Source organism: Salvelinus alpinus, chromosome 37 (genome assembly GCF_045679555.1).
Source record: "Salvelinus alpinus chromosome 37, SLU_Salpinus.1, whole genome shotgun sequence".
Taxonomy (NCBI): domain Eukaryota; kingdom Metazoa; phylum Chordata; class Actinopteri; order Salmoniformes; family Salmonidae; genus Salvelinus; species Salvelinus alpinus.
The window spans coordinates 15,128,663-15,153,325 of NC_092122.1; the positions used below are offsets into that span (position 1 = coordinate 15,128,663).

The following is a 24,663-nucleotide window of genomic DNA, read 5'->3' on the forward strand; positions in this document are numbered from 1 at the left end:
TGGCGCTGGAGAGGCGAAGCAGGTACGGGGAGTCAAACATTTAATATGGAAGGGACATAAAATGAGACAGGAACAGCGTCAGCACACGTTATCACAGACAAATTACAATCAACGCAGCAGCGGGGAACAGAGCTGGGGAACTGACAAATATAGGGGAGGAAATAAACAGGTGATTGAGTGAGTCCAAGTGAGTCCAATATCGCTGATGCGCGTGACGAGGGAAGGCAGGTGTGGGTAAATGATGGTGGCAGGAGTGTGTAATGCAGGGCAGCCTGGCGCCGGGGGGAAGAGCGGGAGCAGACGTGACAATACTAACATGTGCGTGAGTGATCAATAGACTGGTTATCTCATTACTGTCTGGCAGGGTGGGGAAAGGAGAGGAGAGCTGGGATTGGAGTCTGGACTGGGGGGAGGGGAGGGGAGAGTGTCTAGGATTTACACGTCTGTAAATGGGAGGGGGGACATTATAGGGCTATTACCATATTGTTTATACTGATCCAATCCTTTCAGATTTACTATGTGTAGGGGGATAGGGCCTAGGGGTCCGATTGGGATTGGACCTGCCTGAGCCTATGGGAGTGGTAGTGTATTTGTATTTATTATGGATCCCCATTAGCTGCTGCCAGCAGCTACTCTTCCTGGGGTCCAACAAAATTAAGCTGTTATACAATTTTTAAAATATTACAGATTTCACAACACACTAAGTGTGTGCCCTTTAGGCCACTACTCTACTACCACACATCTACAACACAAAATCCATGTGTACGTGTGTGTATAGTGTGTATGCTATCGTGTATTTGTATGCATGTGTCTGTGCCTATGTTTGTGTCTCTTCACAGTCCCCGCTGTTCTATAAGGTGTATTTTTATCTGTTTTTTAAATCTAATGTACTGCTTGCATGAGTTACTTGATGTGGAATAGAGTTGCATGTAGTCATTGCTCTATGTAGTACTGTGCGCCTCCCATAGTCTGTTCTGGACTTGGGGACTATGAAGAGACCTCTGGTGGCATGTCTTGTGGGGTATGAATTAGAGGTCGACCGATTATGATTTTTCAACGCCGATACCGAATATTGGAGAACCAAAAAAAAGCCGATACCGATTTTTTTACATTTATTTGTAATAATGACAATTACAACAATACTGAATGAACACTTATTTTAACTTAATATAATATATCAATAAAATCAATTTAGCCTCAAATAAATAATGAAACATGTTCAATTTAGTTTAAATAATGCAAAAACAAAGTGTTGGAGAAGAAAGTAAAAGTGCAATATGTGCCATGTAACAAAGCTAACGTTTAAGTTCCTTGCTCAGAACATGAGAACATATGAAAGCTGGTGGTTCCTTTTAACATTCAATATTCCCAGGTAAGAAGTTTTAGGTTGTAGTTATTATAGGAATATTTCTCTCTTTACCATTTGTATTTCATTAACCTTTGACTATTGGATGTTCTTATAGGCACTTTAGTATTGCCAGTGTAACAGTATAGCTTCCATCCCTCTCCTCGCTCCTACCTGGGCTCGAACCAGGAACACAACGACAACGGCCACCCTCGAGCAGCGTTACCCATGCAGAGCAAGGGGAATAACTACTCCAAGTCTCAGAGCGAGTGACGTTTGAAACGCTATTAGCGCGCACCCCGCTAACTAGCTAGCCATTTCACATCGGTTACACCAGCCTAATCTCGGGAGTTGATAGGCTTGAAGCACAGCGAAGAGCTTCTGGCAAAACGCAGGAAAGTGCTGTTTGAATGAATGCTTACGAGCCTGCTGCTGCCTACCACCGCTCAGTCAGACTGCTCTATCAAATCATAGACTTAATTATAACATAATAACACACAGAAATACGAGCCTTAGGTCATTAATATGGTCGAATCCGGAAACTATCATCTCGAAAACAAGACGTTTATTCTTTCAGTGAAATACGGAACCGTTCCATATTTTATCTAACGGGTGGCATCCATAAGTCTAAATATTCCTGTTACATTGCACAACCTTCAATGTTATGTCATAATTACGTAAAATTCTGGCAAATTAGGCGGCCCAAACTGTTGCATATACACTGACTCTGCGTGCAATGAACGCAAGAGAAGTGACACAATTTCACCTGGTTAATATTGCCTGCTAACCTGGATTTATTTTAGCTAAATATGCAGGTTTAAAAATATATACTTCTATGTATTGATTTTAAGAAAGGCATTGATGTTTATGGTTAGGTACACATTGGAGCAACGATACGCACCGCATCGATTATATGCAACGCAGGATACGCTAGATAAACTAGTAATATCATCAACCATGTGTAGTTAACTAGTGATTATGATTGATTGATTGTTTTTTATAAGATAAGTTTAATGCTAGCTAGCAACTTACTTTGGCTTCTACTGCATTCGCGTAACAGGCAGGCTCCTCGTGGAGTGCAACGTAATCAGGTGGTTAGAGCGTTGGACTAGTTAACTGTAAGGTTGCAAGATTGAATCCCCCGAGCTGACAAGGTAAAAATCTGTCGTTCTGCCCCTGAACGAGGCAGTTAACCCACCGTTCCTAGGCTGTCATTGAAAATAAGAATGTGTTCTTAACTGACTTGCCTAGTTAAATAAAGATTAAATAAAGGTGTAAAAAAAAATATGTTTAAACGGCCAAATCGGTGTCCAAAAATACCGATTTCCGATTGTTATGAAAACTTGAAATCGTCCCTAATTAATCGGCCATTCCGATTAATCGGTCGACCTCTAGTATGAATGGGTGTCTGAGCTGTGTGCTAGTAGTTTAAACAGACAGCTCAGTGCATTCAGCATGTCAACACTTCTTACAAAAACAAGTAGTGTTGAAGTCAATCTCTCTTCCACTTTCAGCCAGGAAAGATTGACATGCATATTATTAATGTTAGCTCTCTGTCTATATCTAAGCGCCAGCCGTGCTGCCCAGTTCTGAGCCAATATTTAAATCGCCCCAAAAATATACCTCTCTGTTGGTATCACATACATGATCAAGCATTTCACAAATGTTATCCAGATACTGACTGTTAGCACTTGGTGGTCTATAGCAGCTTCCCACCAGAATGAGCTCTAGGTGAGGCAGATGAACCTGTAGCCATATTACTTCCACAGTATTTAACACGAGATCCTCTCTAAGCTTTACAGGAATGTGGTTCTGAATATAAACGGCCAGACCTCAACCTTTGGCATTTCTGTCTATTCTGTAGATCTTATAACAATGTATTGCTACCACTGTGTCAAAGGTATTATCTAAGTGAGTTTCAGAGATAGTCAGAATATGAATGCCATCTGTTACTAGCAAATTATTGATTTCATGAACCTTGTACCATAAGCTACATATGATAACATGGGCTATTTTAGCACTTTTCTGTGAAGCTTTATTGTCTTTATCGCTTACTGGGAAGCTTAGCAGGAGTAGACATGCTCAGGTTATTTATGTTAGTGCAGGGTGAGATGCACACAGTGGACTTCCTACTAGGGCACACCGCCTCCATGCTAACAGTATAACTGGTTCACGGGCACATGATTACTGCATAAAATAGCTGTAGGATCAGCAGAAGCATTCAGGGCAGTAAGAAGGACATAAAGTAGGTTACTTACATTGTGTCTTCCAATGCCCCTGGGCTAATGTACATTTGCTGAAGCATTATGACAACTCATTGACACAATTGTAGGGATTAAATGAGCTGAGCTTGGGTCATTGATAAGTAATTGTCTCAACGCAGCCTTATAATGCTGTGAAAGGATCCACGATCCCATCCTCCTTATAAAATGAGCTTTGTTTCCAGAAGGTATCAAAATTGTCAATAAAGGGTCCCCGGCCGATCATACAAAATTTGAACACTACCAACAAAAGGAGCTGATCAAAAGCAGACGAAGGGAGCTTAAAGGGACCAAATTCAGTCTCAATGACCAATTTCCAAAGGAGATAAACGAACGTCGTAAGAGACTGTATCCGGTACAAGGACAACAAAGGATGGATGGTAGGCGGTGCCTTTCTCATTGTTGACAAACTCTTTATAGATGGACAGCTATTCCGAGACAGCTCCATAACACCGTGGCTGTACTAAATTCTACAGGGACTTCAGGTTCCGAAAAAAAAGAAGGTATGGGAACTGTTTAAAATATCTGAACATTATGAAGTGGATATGAACACACACGTACTCAACTACATGCTTGCTTACACATACAGACTTATGCATACACACACCTGATCTCGCTATCTTCTCTCCCTCTCTCTCTATTGTCGAGAACTGTTTTATAATTGAATGTGTTTATTGTTAGTCTATCTTTTTTATGTATTTGGCTACAAGTTTATATATGTTTACAACAAGCAAGGGGAAGATATCAAAATAGGGGCATTGGGGAATAATAACATATTGTACGGAATACATTTGTACTGTATTGAAGCCGTCTCTAGAGTAATGCAAGGTCTCTCTCATGATCATGTGAAACGTCAATTAGCAAGGTTGAAAAATATGTGTTGCGTAGAAACACGAAGTGGGTGGCCAGCAGAGATAGATGGGATGGGCTGAGGGAAGCTGAGGGTTGGTATGTGGAATTGGAGACAAGTGGGAGTGGAGTTGCTGTGTGTGAGAGAGAATGATGGTCAAAAGATAAAGGAGAAAAAAGTCAAAATAAAACATAATTAAAGTACATTTGAATGACACTAAGTGGCAGTGTTTTTACAACTAATGTCGGTTTTCCTGAGGCTGATGCCGTGCAGGTGTTTGTACACATGCATATACACACACTCTCATTCAAATAAACACATACAAGAACACACACATACATGTAATAGTGCCAGACATGCACACACACACATATAAAATTGGCATTGCTGTTATGATTTCAGTTGTCCTTGATGTCCTTGTTTTAAATGTATTATAAAAATAAAAAGTGCATTGTTGTTTGCTGTTTTCTTCTGTCTTTTCCTTTTTTCTCTTTAGTTCATTCTCTTGGTTGTTGGTGCATTGGGGGGTTCTTGGGGGTGGGGAATGGAGGGTTTGGGCTTCACAAGATTGTGATCATGAAAAAGGAAACTATGACATATATTTTATTTCACTATCATGCACACGTACCCTCACACATAAGGATGGCTCTGTTGCGGAAAGACTGATACATGTTTGATAGTGTCTTGATGCTGTATTGTTTGTCCTTCATGATACTTCATAATACTTTAATGTTACCCCTTCCTTGTGTTTTTTGTAATAAATAATTATAAAAATATATAAAAATTAAAACAAATTAAAAAATGGTCAATAAATGTTACACCCTCAGATACGCAATAGTCTCGTAGCCAGTTATGGAGGGCTAGAAGTCTACTGAACCGTTCAATCCCACGATTTAGGGAGGGCAGAGGGACCGATATTATGGGGGGTTTGTTGGTGTCAAGTAGTGGCCCAATCAGTTCTTTAAAAGCTTTAAAAGCTGCCCAGTGGCCCAGTGGCAGTAGGAATGAACAGCCGGAGCAGCCTTAAGACGAGGCGGCCATGTTTTGGTAACTAAACAGCGTAGGGCGTGGGAGACACACAGAGGGCCTGGGGCTCTCTGACTACAGTACAGTAACACAGCTGAGTGCACCAGATGAGGAAGCCTGTTTCAGGGGGAGAGTACACACAGGCACTCTCCCCCTGAACACCATGCTGCAGGCCCTGTGGCTGTCTGTGTGCGCATGCCCTCCCTCCCTCTCTCTCTCCCACTCACTTACTCACTCACTCACTGACCCACGAGTAAGGTGTTGTTGTGGGGACTCCTTCAGCTGGTGAAGAGAGCAGAGGTCCACTGTAGCAGAGATTTAGAAAAAAATCACAGGGATGAATGAATAAAAGAAGATGTGCTTTTGCATCGGGAGTTGAAATACTGCTTTTAAGGAGCACAGCAGAGGAATATCTCCAGTCTGTTTTAGCAGTCTAAGCTAACTCCCCAATGACCCGAAGCTCATATGGGCATGATCAACCTTAGCATACTGAGTAAGGTGGGATTCCTACAGGTGCAGGAGTGCTGTCAGAGTCAGAAAGTGAGAGCCACGGCCGTCTCTGCTCTGGGCAGCAAGTCAGTCCATGTTGTTTGGACGGCCATGACAGAGACACCACAGAGAGAGAGGCTCCAGCAGGACCTGAGCCCACTGCCAGCTGGGTTTGTTGTGCTACCAGCTGAGTGGCCGTCCAAAGGCCCTCTCCCTCTCTCACTAGTCACCACAGTCTCGGGTGAACGTGCCCACCACGTGCTGCCCGTACAAAGGCAGCGGCGGCTTAACCATGCCATTAAAGTCAGTGGCTTCTTGGCAGCCAGCGCTGCCTTGCATGGGTTCCAAGCGGGCATGAGCTGCCGACACAAAGGGAGCTAATGGCTGCCCACTGCCCGCCACCGCTCCATGCCGCCCCGCCCCACCCCTCTGTTCTGGAACACAACACAACGGACGGAGGGATGGATGGAAAGAGGGATGTTGTTGCATTGTTATGCACAACGCGGATAGGATATGACCTCGAGGCGTGGAGGGGGACGGAGGATGTCACTCCGATCAGCCAGACGTGACGTGACAAGGAACAGAGGAGCCGTGACCCTGACAGAGAAATGGAGAGAGAGAGAGAGAGAGAGAGAGAGAGAGAGAGAGAGAGAAAGAGAGATAGAGAGAAAGAGAAAGAAAAAGAGAGACAGAGACAGAGAGACAGAGAGACAGAGAGAGAGAGAGAGAGAGAGAGAGAGAGAGAGAGAGAGAGAGAGAGAGAGAGAGAGAGAGAGAGAGAGAGAGAGAGAGAGAGAAAGTGGGACTATAGGGAGGAGGGTTGGGAGGGGCCTAACTGAAGCCTGCTGCTACAGACCTCTCTGTTAGTAGAGAGAGAGATACCGGTGTGGCTCCACCACAAGAATGAGGCCACTTCCATTTCTGAAGAAAGTCTCTGCATCTCTCCTCATCTCACCACCCTCTCTACACACACAAACTCACACACACATACAAACACAAGCACAAACTCACTCACCCGGCAGCTATCTACCCAAATAATCTACCAGCTATCTACCCTAATAGATACCCGGCAGCTATCTACCCTAATAATCTACTAGCTATCTACCCTAATCTACTAGCTATCTACCCTAATAATGATGTCTACCAGCTTACTTAATTCCCTGCACTGCCTTGTTGTACTGAAAAAAGCAATGGTTCAAAGTGCTTTGAAAGATACTACAAACATAACCAAGCACTGTCAAAATGAAGGAACATATGACAGTCTACTACAGATATACACTGAGTGGACAAAACATTAAGGACACATTCCTAATATTGAGTTGCAACCCCTTTGCCCTCAGAACAGCCTCAATTCATCGGGGCATGGACTCTACAAACTGTCGAAAGCGTTCCACAGGGGTGCCGGGCCACAGTTGTATCAGGTTGGCTGGATGTCCTTTGAATGGTGGACCATTATTGGTACACATGGGAAACTGTTGAGCGTGAAAAGAATCACTAGCGTTGCAGTTCTTGACACAAACTGGTGTGACTGGCACCTACTACCATACCCCGTTCAAAGGCACTTAAATCTTTTGTCTTTTGCCCATTTACCCTCTGAATGGCAGATATACACAATCCATGTCTCACTTGCCTCAAGGCTTAAAAATCCTTCTTTAACCTGTCTCCTCCCCTTCATCTACACGGATTGAAGTGGATTTAACTAGTGACATCAATAAGGGATCATAGCTTTCACATGGATTCAGCTGGTCAGTCTATGTCATGGAAAAAGCAGGTGTTCTTAATGTTTTGTACACTGTTTTATAAAAATCTGTTATCCCGTTCCTTGTCCAACAGGCTCTCTCTCTCTGTACAAGGAATATTTATATGTCATCCATTAAAATGGGAGACAGGAGCCACCTTTTCTCCTGGGTAAGTACCTCCCCACAATTACAGAGGTCCAACAAACTGCCTCATAAAGCATTAGTGTGATGTTGATATCGTACAGACTAATAAAAATTCTGCCACCACATTAATTAATGGAAGCATTTGTGCATGGGGGTAACATCAGGGGAGGGATCCAGATTGCCTGGTGACATCTCATTTAAAATGGTGCCTAGGAGCACCACAGAATAGTACGTCAACATCGCTGTCATTAGACAGTGACAAGCCGTACATCATTATCTGAGCTATTTCATTTTGTCGCCATTTAATTTTTCGTCCCCGGACGTTTTCATCCGGGAATGAAGCGGCATAAATTGACTGACATGACGGGAAAGATGCTCTCAATACTACTACCACTGCCAGATGTAAGCACTCCGACGATGGATTTCAATATGTGAGTTGGAGTTTGAAGTAGAGGTTGCAGCTATAAAAACATGTTCTGTGGAGCGCTGTGGATATTTGAATATTTACCTGACTTTTCTTCTCATCAATCAGGGCAACGCATACTGACAACTGCACGGTGTTTCCAAACAGCACTACAAACCATCAGTCTTTCACAAGGAGGTGCGTGTTTTGGTCCAGTGTCACTCTGTTTCCTTCCTCCAGCCAGCCTCTCCACTGTACAGTATGTCGGTGTTATAATAGCAGCTGAAGAGGGTGAGAGACACCCTAAGGCAAAATATACAGTTGGAGCAAGAATCCAAATAACCCTGAGTTCAAACACAGTCACATGAATGAATTAATCATAACACATACAGTCACTGAGGCTAAGGATGGAACATAGAAGCCACAGACTCACAGGGGATATACTGAACATACATCTACTGTGTAACCCTATGACCGGGTCTGTAACCTTATGACCGGGTCTGTAACCTTATGACCGGGTCTGTAACCCTATGACCGGGTCTGTAACCCTATGACCGGGTCTGTAACCCTATGACCGGGTCTGTAACCCTATGACCGGGTCTGTAACCCTATGACTTGGTCTGTAACCCCATGACCGGGTCTGTAACCCTATGACCGGGTCTGTAACCCTATGACCGGGTCTGTAACCCTATGACCTGGTCTGTAACCCTATGACTTGGTCTGTAACCCTATGACCTGGTCTGTAACCCTATGACCGGGTCTGTAACCCTATGACCGGGTCTATAACCCTATGACCGGGTCTGTAACCCTATGACTTGGTCTGTAACCCTATGACCGGGTCTGTAACCCTATGACCGGGTCTGTAACCCTATGACCGGGTCTGTAACCCTATGACCTGGTCTGTAACCCTATGACCGGGTCTGTAACCCTATGACTTGGTCTGTAACCCTATGACCGGGTCTGTAACCCTATGACTTGGTCTGTAACCCTATGACCGGGTCTGTAACCCTATGACCGGGTCTGTAACCCTATGACCGGGTCTGTAACCCTATGACTTGGTCTGTAACCCTATGACCGGGTCTGTAACCCTATGACCGGGTCTGTAACCCTATGACCGGGTCTGTAACCCTATGTCCTGGTCTGTAACCCTATGACCGGGTCTGTAACCCTATGACCTGGTCTGTAACCCTATGACCGGGTCTGTAACCCTATGACCGGGTCTGTAACCCTATGACTTGGTCTGTAACCCTATGACCGGATCTGTAACCCTATGACCGGGTCTGTAACCCTATGACCGGATCTGTAACCCTATGACCGGGTCTGTAACCCTATGACCGGGTCTGTAACCTTAGGACCTGGTCACCTATAAAGGTTAACGGTTCATATCTAGGTTATATCAATTCTAAGAAAATACATTTAAAACGTTCCAGAGGCAAGAGCAGATCATAAAAAAACAACTTTTTGGTAGTATTATGTGATTTCAGACACATTATTATATTACCCGGCGACCCCTTTTAAGTAAGTGTTTGCCTGTGTGATCAAATCACAGCCAATACAGTCTGTGTGCTTTGCTTGTGTCTCTAAAACCATGTGGATTTACAGTCGGTATCGGCCAGCACCGCCTGTGAACAAAGTCCTCTTTTCTTCCAGTGAAACCTCAAGAGAAGCAGGGGGAACTTGTGACTAGAATTATTGACACACTTTCTGCCAGCGAGATAATCTCTACTTTAATAGGAATTATTACACAAGCCATTATTTGCCCATATCGCTGGGAAACGAACAACCAATAAACACACTACACCCAAAATGTCAGCGCAATTCCTTTCCATTTCACGGCTTCTCACTGTATTCCAAGTTGTGTTTTTATTGCCATGGGACGACTATGGATGACTGCATTTATATTACAGTTCTTTAGCAGACGCTCTTATCCAGAGCGACTTACAGGAGCAATTAGGGTTAAGTGCCTTGCTCAAGGGCACAGACAGATTTTTCACCTAGTCGGCTCGGGGATTCGAACCAGCGGCCTTTCAGTTACTGGCCCAACGCTCTTAGCAGCTAGGCTATCTGCCGCCCTTGAAACTAATTTTGTGTAGCAGCTCACCTTCAATGAGATGAGTATTGCAAAAGATATCAATATGGATGCCACAACCAAAGGGTTTGACATTTGTTCTTTATCTTAATCTTCAACCAAACAGAGAACATGCAAGCTGCTCACTTTGTGAAATGTTGATGGGTCTTTATTTTCACATCATGAAAGGAAGAAAAATAACAAAAAATGGTTTTTATTGGTGATGGTCTTTTTGATTTCACCTATGTTCTTAATTTCATTATTAACTGGGTGGTTCGAGTCCTGAATGCTGATTGGTTGACAGCCGTGGTATATCAGACCGTATACCACAGGTATGACAAAGCTGTATCACATGGTCCAGAACATTGTGCTCAACACACATGGAAGGAATTGGCTCCTATGCTGTACAATACCTGTGGCAGAGCGGACCTAAGAAAATGTGCACAGTTGTGTTCTATCAATTTCTATGCGTTTTACCTCAGAATAGAATTGGACCATACAGTATGGGCATTGTACACACAACCACTGTCATCTCCAATAGCCATGAAGGACCTGCATGTTACTGTATGCTTAACATACATTAAGAAGGAAGAGGCTCCTAGGTGGAACGGTATGTTACCTGTGGCAGGGCGGAGCTGAGCTGGCGCTGCAGTGAGTCCCGGTCATAGATAACGTCCTCCAGGTGCTGCTGGGACATCCCCAGGCTCTCCTGCGTCTCCCTCAGCGTGTCCAACAGGCGGTCTCTCTCATCCAGCATGTTGACCATCAGCTGCTCAAAGTGGGAGTCTGGGTCCGAGGCGCTGCTCTGGGAGCCCCGCTGAGCCGTGTCCTCGCTGATGGTGGGCATCACCTCGCACATCATCACGCCCTGGGTGGGGGAAAGGGGGTCAAAGGTTAGCCAGGTCAGAGGGTGATGCTCAGTGGTTGTTCTATGTGAGGTAGGGCTAGGGAGTTTTATTGTGATGTTGTTACAGGAAAACCTCTTGGATCTTACAACAGTCTAATGATCAAGACATAAACCTGTACATAAAACTGATGTTTTACGTGATGATTAGGTGATTCATTCTGTGTTTCAGTCATACAAAGTACAAAGATCTCGACCAGAAATAGAGATGATGTAGTCCTACACTTTCAGAGCTGCAGCACCGTGAGCCTCCATCTCATCTAGAGGCAGCATGAACCCTGTGTTTCCTGTGTTTACAAAGCCTTGATTGGTGTCACCTTCCCTCAGACTCGAAGACACCAGGGACATGACGCGAGGGATGACAGAGGAGAGGGTCTCCACTGTAGGGGGCCAGACAGCTTAGAGAGCTCTGGTCCTCAGTGACCTCCTGCTTAGGGCAGGGAGATTCTCTTGGCAAGGACATGTGTGTGTTGTGTGTGTGTGTTGTGTATGTGTGTGTGTGAGAGAGAGAGAGAGAGAGAGAGACACACACTTGGAGCATGGCTCCACATCTCTCCAGTGTTTCAAGGCTGTGTCGGCATCTTGGGAGGCTGGCCGTTCGTTCTGCCCTAGTTTTAACACTCATACTATTTCATGGGCCAGCCTGTGTCTGGTTGCATAATGCAGCAGATCTATACTATTGTGAACATCTGAAGCTATATCATTCCTAGGAGGTTTTGGCTGATCTTTGCCTTCCACCTCCACCGGTCTGTACCTTGTCAGCTGTGTCCACAACCTCACAGAAGCAGATGTTGACCTATGACAACGCAGCTCTTTAACCATCCCCATTACATTTTACATTTTTTTACATTTTAGTCATTTAGCAGACGCTCTTATCCAGAGCGACTTACAGTAGAGTGCATACATTTTATAACATAATTTTATTTTTTTATTTTTTTATTTTTTAAATATTTTTTTTACATACTAGTAGAGTGCATACATTTTTTTATTACATTTTTTACATACTGAGACAAGGATATCCCTACCGGCCAAACCCTCCCTACCGGCCAAACCCTCCCTAACCCGGACGACGCTATGCCAATTGTGCGTCGCCCCACGGATCTCCCGGTTGCGGCCGGCTGCGACAGAGCCTGGGCGCGACCCCAGCCCAGCCTGGGCGCGAACCCAGAGACTCTGGTGGCGCAGCTAGCACTGCGATGCAGTGCCTTAGACCACTGCGCCACCCGGGAGATGTTACTCACCACATTAACACACGCATGGAACAACCCTACATATCTTAAACACGCATTCATACTGTCCTCTCCAACATTCCATCACTTCACCAGAGACGTGAACCACAGACACTACAAATGTGATGTCACAGAGACACAGACCGATAGACAGACCCATGGTCAGTCCCCTCGCCATCGACGGGTAGCCTATATAATGGCAAGTCTGTCTCCCAGCAGCCTCTCCTGGCAGGAGTCTGGGGTCTCAGCGCAGGCCCCGGCACACAGCCAGCCTCCCACCGCCTCCCGTTCAGACACCATCCGTTACCATTTAAACCTGAGAGACCAGACTAGACTAGAGAGCTGGAGTCCGTGATGATCATGCAGTCTAGCTGTATAGTAAAACCCTACTGTTCAAAACACAGGTTGTGTACAGGGTAGGACCTAACTACAGATGCTCATAGGGCTCATGTCTTTAAAACAGGAAGAGAAGAAACAATTGTAGCAATCATGAGTGTCGCACTCTGTTACCACACAATAATAACTCAGAATTTAATGACACCAATTAGACTTGATTACAGCTCATTCAGTCTTAGTGTCTCAGCAACACAGAAACAGGCGGTCGGTCCCCATCTCAACCTCAAAGAAAACACAAAAATTCCACCAATGGATTTTACATTTTCTCTAACTATGTTAAAGCAGATTTCGGTTGGCTCCTTGGAAAACCGAATTTCTCCCATAATGCCAGGGTGCCACTGCATATTGTTGCTACGCAATGACACGCTTATATAAGCTGTGAATTCTACCAAGTACAGCGGCGGGCGGGCAGGGGAGCAGGGGGGCAGGGAGGCGGGCGGGCAGGGAGGCAGGTGGGCGGGCAGGGGAGCAGGGAGGCAGGTGGGCGGGCAGGGGAGCAGGGAGGCAGGTGGGCGGGCAGGGGAGCAGGGAGGCAGACGGGCGGGCAGGGGAGCAGGGAGGCAGGTGGGCGGGCAGGGGAGCAGGGAGGCAGGTGGGCGGGCAGGGGGAGCAGGGGAGGCAGGTGGGCGGGCAGCAGGGAGGCAGGGAGGCAGGTGGGCGGGCAGGGGAGCAGGGAGGCAGGCGGGCGGGCAGGGGAGCAGGGAGGCAGGTGGGCGGGCAGGGGAGCAGGGAGGCAGACGGGCGGGCAGGGGAGCAGGGAGGCAGGTGGGCGGGCAGGGGAGCAGGGAGGCAGGTGGGCGGGCAGGGGAGCAGGGAGGCAGGTGGGCGGGCAGGGGAGCAGGGAGGCAGGTGGGCGGGCAGGGGAGCAGGGAGGCAGGCGGGCGGGCAGGGGAGCAGGGAGGCAGGCGGGCGGGCAGGGGAGCAGGGAGGCAGGCGGGCGGGCAGGGGAGCAGGGAGGCAGGTGGGCGGGCAGGGGAGCAGGGAGGCAGGCGGGCGGGCAGGGGAGCAGGGAGGCAGGCGGGCGGGCAGGGGAGCAGGGAGGCAGACGGGCGGGCGGGCAGGGGAGCAGGCGGGCGGGCAGGGGAGCAGGCGGGCGGGCAGGGGAGCAGGCGGGCGGGCAGGGGAGCAGGCGGGCGGGCAGGGGAGCAGGGGGGCAGGGAGGCAGGCGGGCGGGCGGGCAGGGGAGCAGGGGGGCAGGGGAGCAGGGGGGCGGGCGGGGGGGCAGGGAGGCGGGCGGGTAGGGGAGCAGGGGGGCAGGGAGAGAGGTTTGAGTTAGTGTGTGTTGGCTTATGAACTCCCCCATTGCTTCTTAAACTAACACAGAACACACAGTGAACATTGTTTAGTGTCTCAGGCAGTGTTTGTAGTGGACTGCTTCTTATTGCCATGCACCGTAGTGTGAACGTGATGCAGTTAGTTTAAGATACACCCAGGACAGAGCTAACAGCTCATTAGCTTTCATGTCACCGTCTCTGGGGTATAATCACACGAAACAGACAGAAATGTGTGTACTGCTGTGTGCAGCATAGTGATACAATCAGAGGCCTCTCACAGAGGCCTACAACCGAGTCTGACCATTTACTGTATTTACACTATCATGGGCCAGTTATTAGGCTGTTATCAATATGTCGTCAATAAAACACAACTCTATAGCCAATTCAATCCTATATTTTGACCTTTGTCAGAATAACCACACGCAATAACGAGACAAACCAGAACAAATGGATGTGCAGTCTATAAATGCGGTACAGAAAAGGAGGCAGGTTAAGTCAATAGAAAGTATATCAAAGAAAATAAGACCAGCGCGACCGCTTCAGCGCCCAATTCTAACTACCCCATAAAACCACTAAAACGCAAGGACAAGGATGAAATGGAATGATATCAAATCAGAGAAGGGGGATAAGACACTCAATAGAACACATTCTGCACCACAGAGGCGGCGGGGAGGTGGGAGGAACGTGCACTGGCAGGATCAATGGGTCTTGCTCCCTGTGCCATATGCCAATTAATGAATTATTCAGAGGGATTGGAGGGCTGGGTTCCCTTCCCAATCAGTGAATGATAGAGGCCTCTAGTGAATGAAAGTCAGTTTAAGCATGGGCAGCGCCATTGAGGGCTTCCACCATTTTAAAGAGGTCAAAGTAGCCAACTGGGTGGGGATTCCTATGGGTTGTAGCCTCAACGTCGCAGCCCATGCTGTCAGAGACGCTATAATGCCTCCAGATATGAAATGTGTCCTCTATCTATCTCTATGGGTGCCTCACACCCAATAGGCAAAGCCTCCCTGAACCCTTGTGGTGGCAGCAGCCATAACACATAGCTCCTCATGAGATTATAATGTATCAACAACTGTAGGATTCTACATTCTCTTTATGAAGGAGTAAGATTGGAACCTTCATTGGGAGTATCACTATACTGTATATTAATTGCCATTATGTATCTTTGAGGAATTTTCTTAGATATTTACTTGAATATTTACTGACTATGGAGGTCAGAAAGCACATAGAAAATCTTCATAAATCTTCATAAATCTTCATAAAATATTACAGCACAGCAGGTGGCTAAACATCCACATTGGAACTGGGACCAAGGCATTTACAAATGTTAGACCCAATGGTTCTTCACTAACCACTCCACAAATCAGCAAGTTCCCTCTAACTTCCTGAATGTCTTGACTTAATCTAATTAATGGAAACAATTCAGTGTGTAGATATTAGATAAGGAGCTCCACAACAGCAACACAGGGGCCTGGTCCAGGGTGATACATCCAGGGAACATGGAAAGATGTGTAGAGATGTCACGTTCCTGACCTGTTTTCTGTTAGTTTTGTATGTGTTAGTTGGTCAGGACGTGAGTTTGGGTGGGCAGTCTATGTTTTCTGTTTCTATGTTGGTTTAAAGGGTGACCTAATATGGCTCTCAATTAGAGGCAGGTGTTTTTCATTTCCTCTGATTGAGAGTCATATTAAGGTAGGTGTTTTCACACTGTTTGTTTGTGGGTGGTTGTCTCCTGTGTCTGTGTTTGTTTGCACCATACAGGACTGTTTCGTTCGTTCGTCATTTTGTTTGTAGTAAGTACTTGTTCGTTCGTTCTGCGTGTTTTATGTCAGTTTGTCGTTCTAGTCTGTCTACATTCGTTTTGTTATTTTGTAATCATTTCAAGTATAGTTCGTTTTTGTTCTTGTTTAATAAAATTCATTATGGCATTTCAATGCGCTGCACCTTGGTCGAATCACTACTCCTCCTCTTCGTATGAAGAGGAGGAGGAACATCGTTACAGAACCACCCACCAATCCAGAACCAAGCAGCGTAATGTCGAGCAGAGGAACCAGGACTCGTGGACTTGGGAGGATGTTTTAAATGGAAAGGGTTGCTACACATGGGAGGAGATCCTGGCTGGGAGGGATCGCCTCCCATGGGAACAGCTGGAGGCATTGAGGAGAGCAGAGGCTACCGGAGTGAAGAACCGCAGTTATGAAGGTACGCGGCTGGCCAGGAAGCCCGAGAAGAAATCCCAAAAATGTCTTGGGGGGAGGCTAAGAGGTAGTGGGCCAAGGGCAGGTAGGAGACCTGCGCCCACTTCTCAGGCTAACCGTGGAGAGCAGGAGTACGGGCAGACACCGTGTTACGCAGTAGAGCGCACGGTGTCTCCTGTACGTGTGCATAGCCCGGTGCGGGTTATTCCACCTCCCCGCACTGGTAGGGCTAGATTGGGCATTGAGCCAGGTGTCATGAGGCCGGCTCAACGCATCTGGTCTTCAGTGCGTCTCCTCGGGCCGGCATACATGGCACCTGCCTTACGCATGGTTTCCCCGGTTCGCCTACATAGCCCGGTGCGGGTTATTCCACCTCCCCGCACTGGTCGGGCGACCGGGAGCATTCAAACAGGTAAGGTTGGGCAGGCTCAATGCTCAAGAGAGCCAGTACGCCTGCACGGTCCGGTATTTCCGGCGCCACCTCCCCGCCCCAGTCCAGTACCAACAGTGCCTACACCACGCACCAGGTTTCCAGTGCGTTTCCAGAGCCCTGTTCCTCCTCCACGCACTCTCCCTATGGTGCGTGTATCCAGTTCGGTGCCTCCAGTTCCGGCACCACGCACTAAGCCACCTGTGCGTCTCCAGAGCCCTGTACACACTGTTCCTTCTCCCCGTACTAGTCCTGATGTGCGTGCCCTCAGCCCGGTACCTCCAGTTCCGGTACCACGCACCAGGCAAAGAGTACGTTTTGAGAGTCCAGTGTGCCCTGTTGCTGCTCCCCGCACTAGCCTAAAGGTGCGTGTCCTTAGCCCGGTACCTCCAGTTCCGGCGCCACGCACCAGGCCTATAGTGCGTCTCAGCCGGCCAGAGTCTGCCGTCTGCCCAGCGGCGCCTGAACTGCCCGTCTACCCAGCGCCATCTGAGCCATCCGTCTACCCAGCGCCATCTGAGCCATCCGTCTACCCAGCGCCATCTGAGCCATCCGTCTACCCAGCGCCATCTGAGCCATCCGTCTACCCAGCGCCATCTGAGCCATCCGTCTGCACAGAGCCATTAGAGCCGCCCGTCTGTCCCGAGCCGTCAGAGCCGTTAGTCAGTCAGGAGCCGCTAGAGCCATTCGTCAGACAGGATCTGCCAGAGCCGCCAACCAGACAGGATCTGCCAGAGCCGCCAACCAGACAGGATCTGCCAGAGCCGCCAACCAGACAGGATCTGCCAGAGCCGCCAACCAGACAGGATCTGCCAGAGCCGCCAACCAGACAGGATCTGCCAGAGCCGCCAACCAGCCAGGATCAGCCAGAGCCGTCAGCCAGCCATGAGCAGCCAGAGCCGTCAGCCAGCCATGAGCAGCCAGAGCCGTCAGCCAGCCATGAGCAGCCAGAGTCGCCAGCCAGCCATGAGCAGCCAGAGTCGCCAGCCAGCCATGAGCAGCCAGAGTCGCCAGCCAGCCATGAGCAGCCAGAGTCGCCAGCCAGCCATGAGCAGCCAGAGTCGCCAGCCAGCCATGAGCAGCCAGAGTCGCCAGCCAGCCATGAGCAGCCAGAGTCGCCAGCCAGCCATGAGCAGCCAGAGTCGCCAGCCAGCCATGAGCAGCCAGAGTCGCCAGCCAGCCATGAGCAGCCAGAGTCGCCAGCCAGCCATGAGCAGCCAGAGTCGCCAGCCAGCCAGGATCTTCCGAAGCCGCCAGCCAGCCAGGATCTACCAGAGACACTGAAGCGGATATTGACAATGGTGGAGTTGGGGCCACGTCCCGCACCCGAGCCGCCGCCATATTAAGGCCCACCCCGGACCCTCCCTTTATTTGTCAGGTTTTGCGGTCGGAGTCCGCACCTTTTGGGGGGGGTACTGTCACGCCCTGGCCTTAGTATTCTTTGTTTTCTTTATTATTTTAGTTAGGTCAGGGTGTGACATGGGGTATGTTTGTGTTTTTGTCTTGTCTTGGGTGGTTGTAGTGTCTAGGGGGATTTGTTAGAGTGTATGGGTTTGTGTTGAGTGAATGTTTCTAGGGAAGTCTATGGTTGCCTGAGTGGTTCTCAATCAGAGACAGATGTTTTTCATTTGTCTCTGATTGGGAGCCATATTTAAGGCGGCCATAGGCATCATGTATTTGTGGGTAATTGTCTATGTTCTATGTTGCATGTGTGCACTAGTTCTTTATTAGCTTCACGTTCGTCTGTTTGTTGTTTTGTTTCGTTTTCCTTCTTATAATATTAAAAGAAGATGTATTTTGCACACGCTGCGCCTTGGTCATCTCTCTCTCTCCTATAGACGATCGTGACAAGAGAGGGATGAAATAATTCAAATGAAGCGTACACATCAGGGTGAAATCACATCAGAGACACACTGTGACCTTATCAGTAATATTAGAATGCTCTAATTTGAATGATTTGGTTCTGACACTTTCATCAAAAATAACATACAGGTAGATATCTTATTAACAGGTTATGACATATTATGTTTTTTAAATATCTCAATAATTTGACTATGTCAGTAATTTCCTATGTACCAACAGTCCTCCGTAACTACGTTATAGAGGGCATGCTTAAAACCACATGTTGATAAGTCACATTAAACTCGACACCTACAAAACTGCAACACATTTCTAAGGTGTGAAATATTAGCGGAGTCAAGATCAATTGTTTCCATTCTTCACCATGTGACAAAGAGGTGGAGAGCTGTTGTGTGACATCAGCACAACATGCACTCGACCAGGGGTTCCCATTTTGATGCGACCGCATTTTGATATCAAAACATTTGTGACCCCACCATGTAGAGGAGATGCAATCAAAGGCCAATGTTTACTTTTTTAACTGAGGCTATGACAGCCTATTACAAATCAGTCTGACAGTACTTTTGACAGTATTTCAATCTGAAGGAAGTCTGGTTTGAAGTGACAAGTGCATCAAAAAGGTTGTTGTGTATTTGATGAGCTTGTACCTTTTATAAGGGCACAAGGCGAGACCCAGATGCAGACACGGGAGGCAGATGGTTTGAGTCTTTGATATTTATTGTATCCAAAAGGGGTAGGCAAGAGAATGATCGTGGACAGGCAAAAGGTCAAAACCAGTTCAGAGTCCATGAGCTACAGTGTGGCAGGCAGGCTCGAGGTCAGGGCAGGAAGAATGGTCAGGCAGGCAGGTAAAGAGTCCAGAAAACAGGCAAGGATCAAAACCGGGAGGACTAGTAAAAGAGAATAGAAAAGGCAGGAGCACGGGAAAAACACACTGGTTTACTTGGAACATACAAGACGAACTGGCACAGAGAGACAGGAAACAGGGATATATACACCAGGGATAACAAGCGACACCTGGAGGGGGTGGGGACAATAACAAGGACAGGTGAAACTGATCAGGGTGTGACACCTTTCCTCTGTATAGTGTTTTATGTATTTGTTGTGGCATTGTGTACAATGTTCCCTCCAATATTTTGGGCTACTGAGAAAATTTGAGGTATTCTGAAGGGAAAATTCAACGTTGTGAGAATTTTGTGCAACTTCCAGCGCGTGTTTACAGTGAACACTGAGGCTGTATCCATACAGTTTTAGACATTAGCCAATAGGCTATTGTGACTATTTGAGCATCATGTAGGCCTACCAACAAAACCAATGGAGCGAATCCCACAACATTTTCACATGGAAATAGCTTTTGATTTCTATGATATAGCCTACAGTATATATATATATATATATGTGGTGTTCAATGCAACGTTTTTACATTATTGTCTTGAAATTATTATTATTATTTTTTACTTAGTCTGTAACACCATAGGCCTGTAAATTGCATTGTATTGTATGATGCAAGAAACCACTTCACAAAATAAAAAATTTATTATTATTACCATACAGAGAATTAGACAATGTAGACTACCCCTCTGCCTATTGGCTTATTTACATATTCAAGCATGTCTCAAAATACAACACTGCCCCTTTAATTAAGAGGTAAACTTTTCAAAGACAGCTTGAAATGTAGCCTACACGTTTTGTGCTCTTGTGGGAAGCAGTAACTCGCCATTGCTGACCTATACCTATCTATAACTGGGCTAATAACTCGCTAACTAGCAAAGAATATCAACAAATGTGCACACACGCGGCTCCGCGCGCTGATCTGAACTGATCTGAAAGCGCATTCACTCGCGGGAGATTGAAAGACATTATACTCTGTTGCGCCCTGGCTCTGCCTACAACAAAATCACAGACTCAATCTTGCAAACTTAGATTTGTTTTAGTTTGTTGCATTGAAAAACGGGCTGATATAATTTTTTATATAAATGTTTTATTTGTACCTTTATTTAACTAGGCAAGTCAGTTGAGAACAAAATCTTACTGACAATTTGTTTAAAAATGTTTTATTTATCCGTTATTTTACCAGGTAAATTGACTGAGAACACGTTCTCATTTACAGCAACGACCTGGGGAATAGTTACAGGGGAGAGGAAGGGGATGAATGAGCCAATTGTAAACTGAGGATTATTAGGTGACCGTGATGGTTTGAGGGCCAGATTGGGAATTTAGCCAGGACACCAATGAGGGCATATGACGGCCTACCCGGCCAAATGGGGCCAATTGTGCACCGCCGTGCCTTATTACTATTATAAACTTGCTACCAAGTAATTAGAGCAGTAAAACTAAATGTTTTGTCATACCCGTGGTATACGGTCTGATATACCAGGGCTGTCAGCCAATCAGCATTCAGGGCTCGAACGCCCCAGTTTATAATGTTGATTTGACCACAGAAAAAATGTTGATGTATATAGTCCAAAGTAATGGGGCAAACTCAGTGAAGTTCAATCTTTTGTTTCTCTGCACGGCCTGGCATTTCTTCTGCGCAGCAGTCCTGGAGGAAGTGTGCGCAGCTTAAAGGGTACATTGGTGCTGACTAAAGGCAAACCTACTTTTAAATAATGTCCATGTTTGATTTCTTGGCATGCGCCTAGTCCCAATGCGCAGCAGTGGAATGCTTTGATGATCTTAAGTGTATCGGAAAAACTACTAAGTCACACTCATTCATTCTCACTTTGGCATCCGTAGCACATGGACAGGTGGAAACAGATGACACAGCAGTTTTGTGAATGAGGGAGAAGACTGAGAATTCCCATTCATATGACAGCCTATACCCACAAATACACTTCAGACAACAATACTGTTGGCTGCCAAAAAGACAGCTATTCAACCCCTTCCAACACAATCACTGCAACAGAACCCTAGTCTCTTGAGAAGCAGGTTCACAGAACATTAGCATGGTTGATGATGGAAGATCCCTCACATTTAAACAATGCTCCATCCACTGCAAGTCTAGGACCTCTCCATATGTTTAATGAGTCAAAAATTGATAAGGCAAGGAGTGCCTGGTTTCCTGACATGAAATCAATTTCATCTGACCATGCCACTGAGCTCACTACATTGTGGGTGTAATATAACCCAACGTAGATACAAATGTAGGGCAAAGGACCTGTGAGTGGCTGATTCATTGAGTAAAGCCTCACGTCTCCTCCGCCCCACTGACTCTCACAACTAGTGAATGGGCTGCCGACTGGGGCGGGGTGGGGATGAGAAGGGGGGTTGAGTGTCGAGTTTCATCCAGCACGCTGTCATTAAGGAGCAGGAGGGAGTGGGCAGAGGAGGGTTTACATGTGTATGTATGTGTATGTGTGTGTATATGTGTGTATGTGTATGTGAACCAGCGTTGCCTGAGCACGGCCTCACCTATACCCCAACCCCCTACAGCAAGGTTATGCAAACAATCAATCGATTGAGATGAATAAGAACACAGATAAAACTGGGCGAAAAAGACAATAAAGGCCAGATCTGATTTACTGCCGGTCGCCAGGGTCAGTCTGACACCATTTCAATGGCAAAGCCGGGCATTTTATGCTACCTTTACTTTGGCGTCTGGCAATCATGTAAATTGGGCCATAAAATATGCCATTAAATCATAATTTTATAGGCATAAATGCCGCTCTCTCTCTCTGCCTGCTACTACAGGTAGCCCTCTGCATGATCCCATGTAGCAATAAGCGCTGTTCTCTCACCAGACATATTAAGCACAGTGTATTGACATGAAGGAGGTACATCAGAGGGAAATCAACTCAGTTGTATACTCATTAAGGTGAAATGATTATATTGCTATATCACTGGTCTACGTTAGACGTGCACATGGATCCAGCAGGACGTGCACCCAAAGGAGCATCAGAGAACATGAGCAGAGCATATGTAATAATGGTATGGCTTGTACATGTGGTTTCATCTGTCATTTTCTACATTAACATCGCAGTGACGAAGAGCATCATGATATAAGATAATTGAATGAGATGTTAATGTGTTATAATTACTGAGTCAAGGGCATATATGTGATTTAATTAGGTATTCATCCATCTATGTGTGTGTGTGTGTGTGTGTGTGTGTGTGTGTGTGTGTGTGTGTGTGTGTGTGTGTGTGTGTAGCAGAAGGAGCCTGAATGCTCAGTCTTCACTCATTCCTCAGATGTGAATAGTATTCACTGCTAATGTAGAGGAGGGGCACATATTCTACTCATGACAGCCCAGTGTTCTATTCCTCAGAAACACATGACATGCGCCGGAATAGTGAGCTCATCTCAATTTTGCACAGTAACATTGTTTTCCATGCTCTTTACTAATAATTGGGGAGAATCCTTGTCCATTTTTAAGTGCATTACATCATGCATGCTTCTCCATCCCGCCCCCTTTAACTATCTCTTTCGCTACACTCTGACAGTGTCCGGATTTTCTGTAGCCCTCCACTATACTATAGGCATTGGTTACATGCTATCGCATATGTAGGCTATGGGCAGGTCCATTTATATTTAGTAGGCTACTCATCATTAAGGAAGTTGAGGATGAGAGGTTGCCTATTTCTAAATCACCTTGAGCGCGCTCTCTGTGCAAAACAGCAGGTCGCGGGGTGCAATCATAATCTCGACAGGCAAATGGTAAAACAATTAATGACATTGTATTCGCCGACAACAGTTTCCATACTTACGTTTTTTTCCTTTAGGCTACTTACTGTATGTAGGCTCCTTCAATGGATCAACGACAACTGCGGTCTCTGCGAGCTAACGAAATCGCACAGCTGGGACCATTAGCGGCCAATCCAGTCCTAGGATGAAGCTTCAATGGCAAAACGCAGCGACAAGAAATCTTCAATGAAAGGTGCGGCTGCATAAACCGCTGGCATTTTCAAAAACTTGAAATTGCCCTGTTCCGTGGTGACATTTGGTTCTCCAGATATACCCATTGGTAAAAATATGGCACGTTACAAATTCCTGATGCGAGAAGAAGAGTCGGTAAAGACCATTGTTTCAGCTGGCGGAGGGGAGGTGTGCTGTATCTTAAAGTTGCAGTTGTTCAATTCTCTGCTCACCAGAATATGGTCACGATACATGGAATTTGTGATATCAATTATATATTTTTTCTTGGATGAAAAATTTGACACAAGTTGTATTTAAAAGTATAATAGCCTAATGCGTAATGGGCAGCCTAATGCTGTGCATTCTGATGCTAAATTACATTTGGAAATGTCAGGAATTTGCAACATGACTGTATGATATGGAATCCATATTGTGTTAACATTACATATATAAATATCCCTTTTAAAAATACAGTCACCATATTGTCACAACCTAATGTTATGTCATATAAAATGTATTTTTATTAGTCCAGTTAGCCTATTGAAAACACACATCACAGTTTTACATTCGGATCGATGCATTCACAAAAAAAATATTCCTTCCACTTCCTGCGTTCTCACCTTTCCCTTTCACAGAGATGGTTTCTGCCAGGCTCGGAATAAATTGTGTAGTAATCGAGCCTGTGCTTCCAATTATGTTTACATCTCCCCAGACGACTGCAACGTTGACCATATCTTTAGTTGTTGCTCTTTAAACCTACAACATTTTGCCCGAGATATTAGGCTCTGTGGAGCATTTATTGGGCACGCAGTAAAAGTTTTTCATTTTTTTAAGACACCCCTGAGGACCTTCCTACAGGTAGATGTGCCAGTCTGCCACTGACAGATGTTAGACCGGACAGACATGGTAATGTAAGGTGAGGAGGTAAATTATGCGCAAAACTTTTCTCTACTCTCCTAAACAAAAGAGGGGTTCCAAAAATGTCATACCTTCATGGATGTTACAAACACTGTCATGCAAACTGTGACTGTGAGTCTATGATTTGAGATTCTTCCATACTTTAACTCGTCATATGATTAAACACACAGGGTTGTATTTAGCGATTGGTGAATAGCCTTAGGTTACCTTATAAGGATGTCTAAAGCATGCACTATAGGCCTACAGTGCTCTCGAGCAGCATTACCCTCTTGAA

General features: G+C 46.2%; 1 protein-coding gene across 12 annotated transcripts in view; it reads right to left on the reverse strand.

The window, feature by feature from the left end:
- Positions 1 to 23,636, reverse strand: part of LOC139565738 (liprin-alpha-2-like) — a 298,291-nt gene extending 274,655 nt beyond the window's left edge. For 5 of the 12 annotated variants that reach the window (XR_011672963.1, XR_011672964.1, XR_011672961.1 and 2 more), the window contains exons 1-2: positions 23,348 to 23,636; positions 10,945 to 11,193 (exon numbers count right to left, since the gene is read on the reverse strand). Coding sequence is in view for 3 of the 12 variants with exons in the window: in XM_071386250.1 (XP_071242351.1) it covers positions 10,945 to 11,187 (243 nt within the window). In the remaining 9 variants the exon portion in view is untranslated. Of the gene's footprint in view, positions 1 to 10,944; positions 11,194 to 23,323 lie in introns of all 12 variants that reach the window. The other 7 variants (XR_011672962.1, XR_011672969.1, XM_071386250.1 and 4 more) reach the window with 3 other exon arrangements.
- Between the last annotated feature and the right edge of the window lie 1,027 nt (positions 23,637 to 24,663).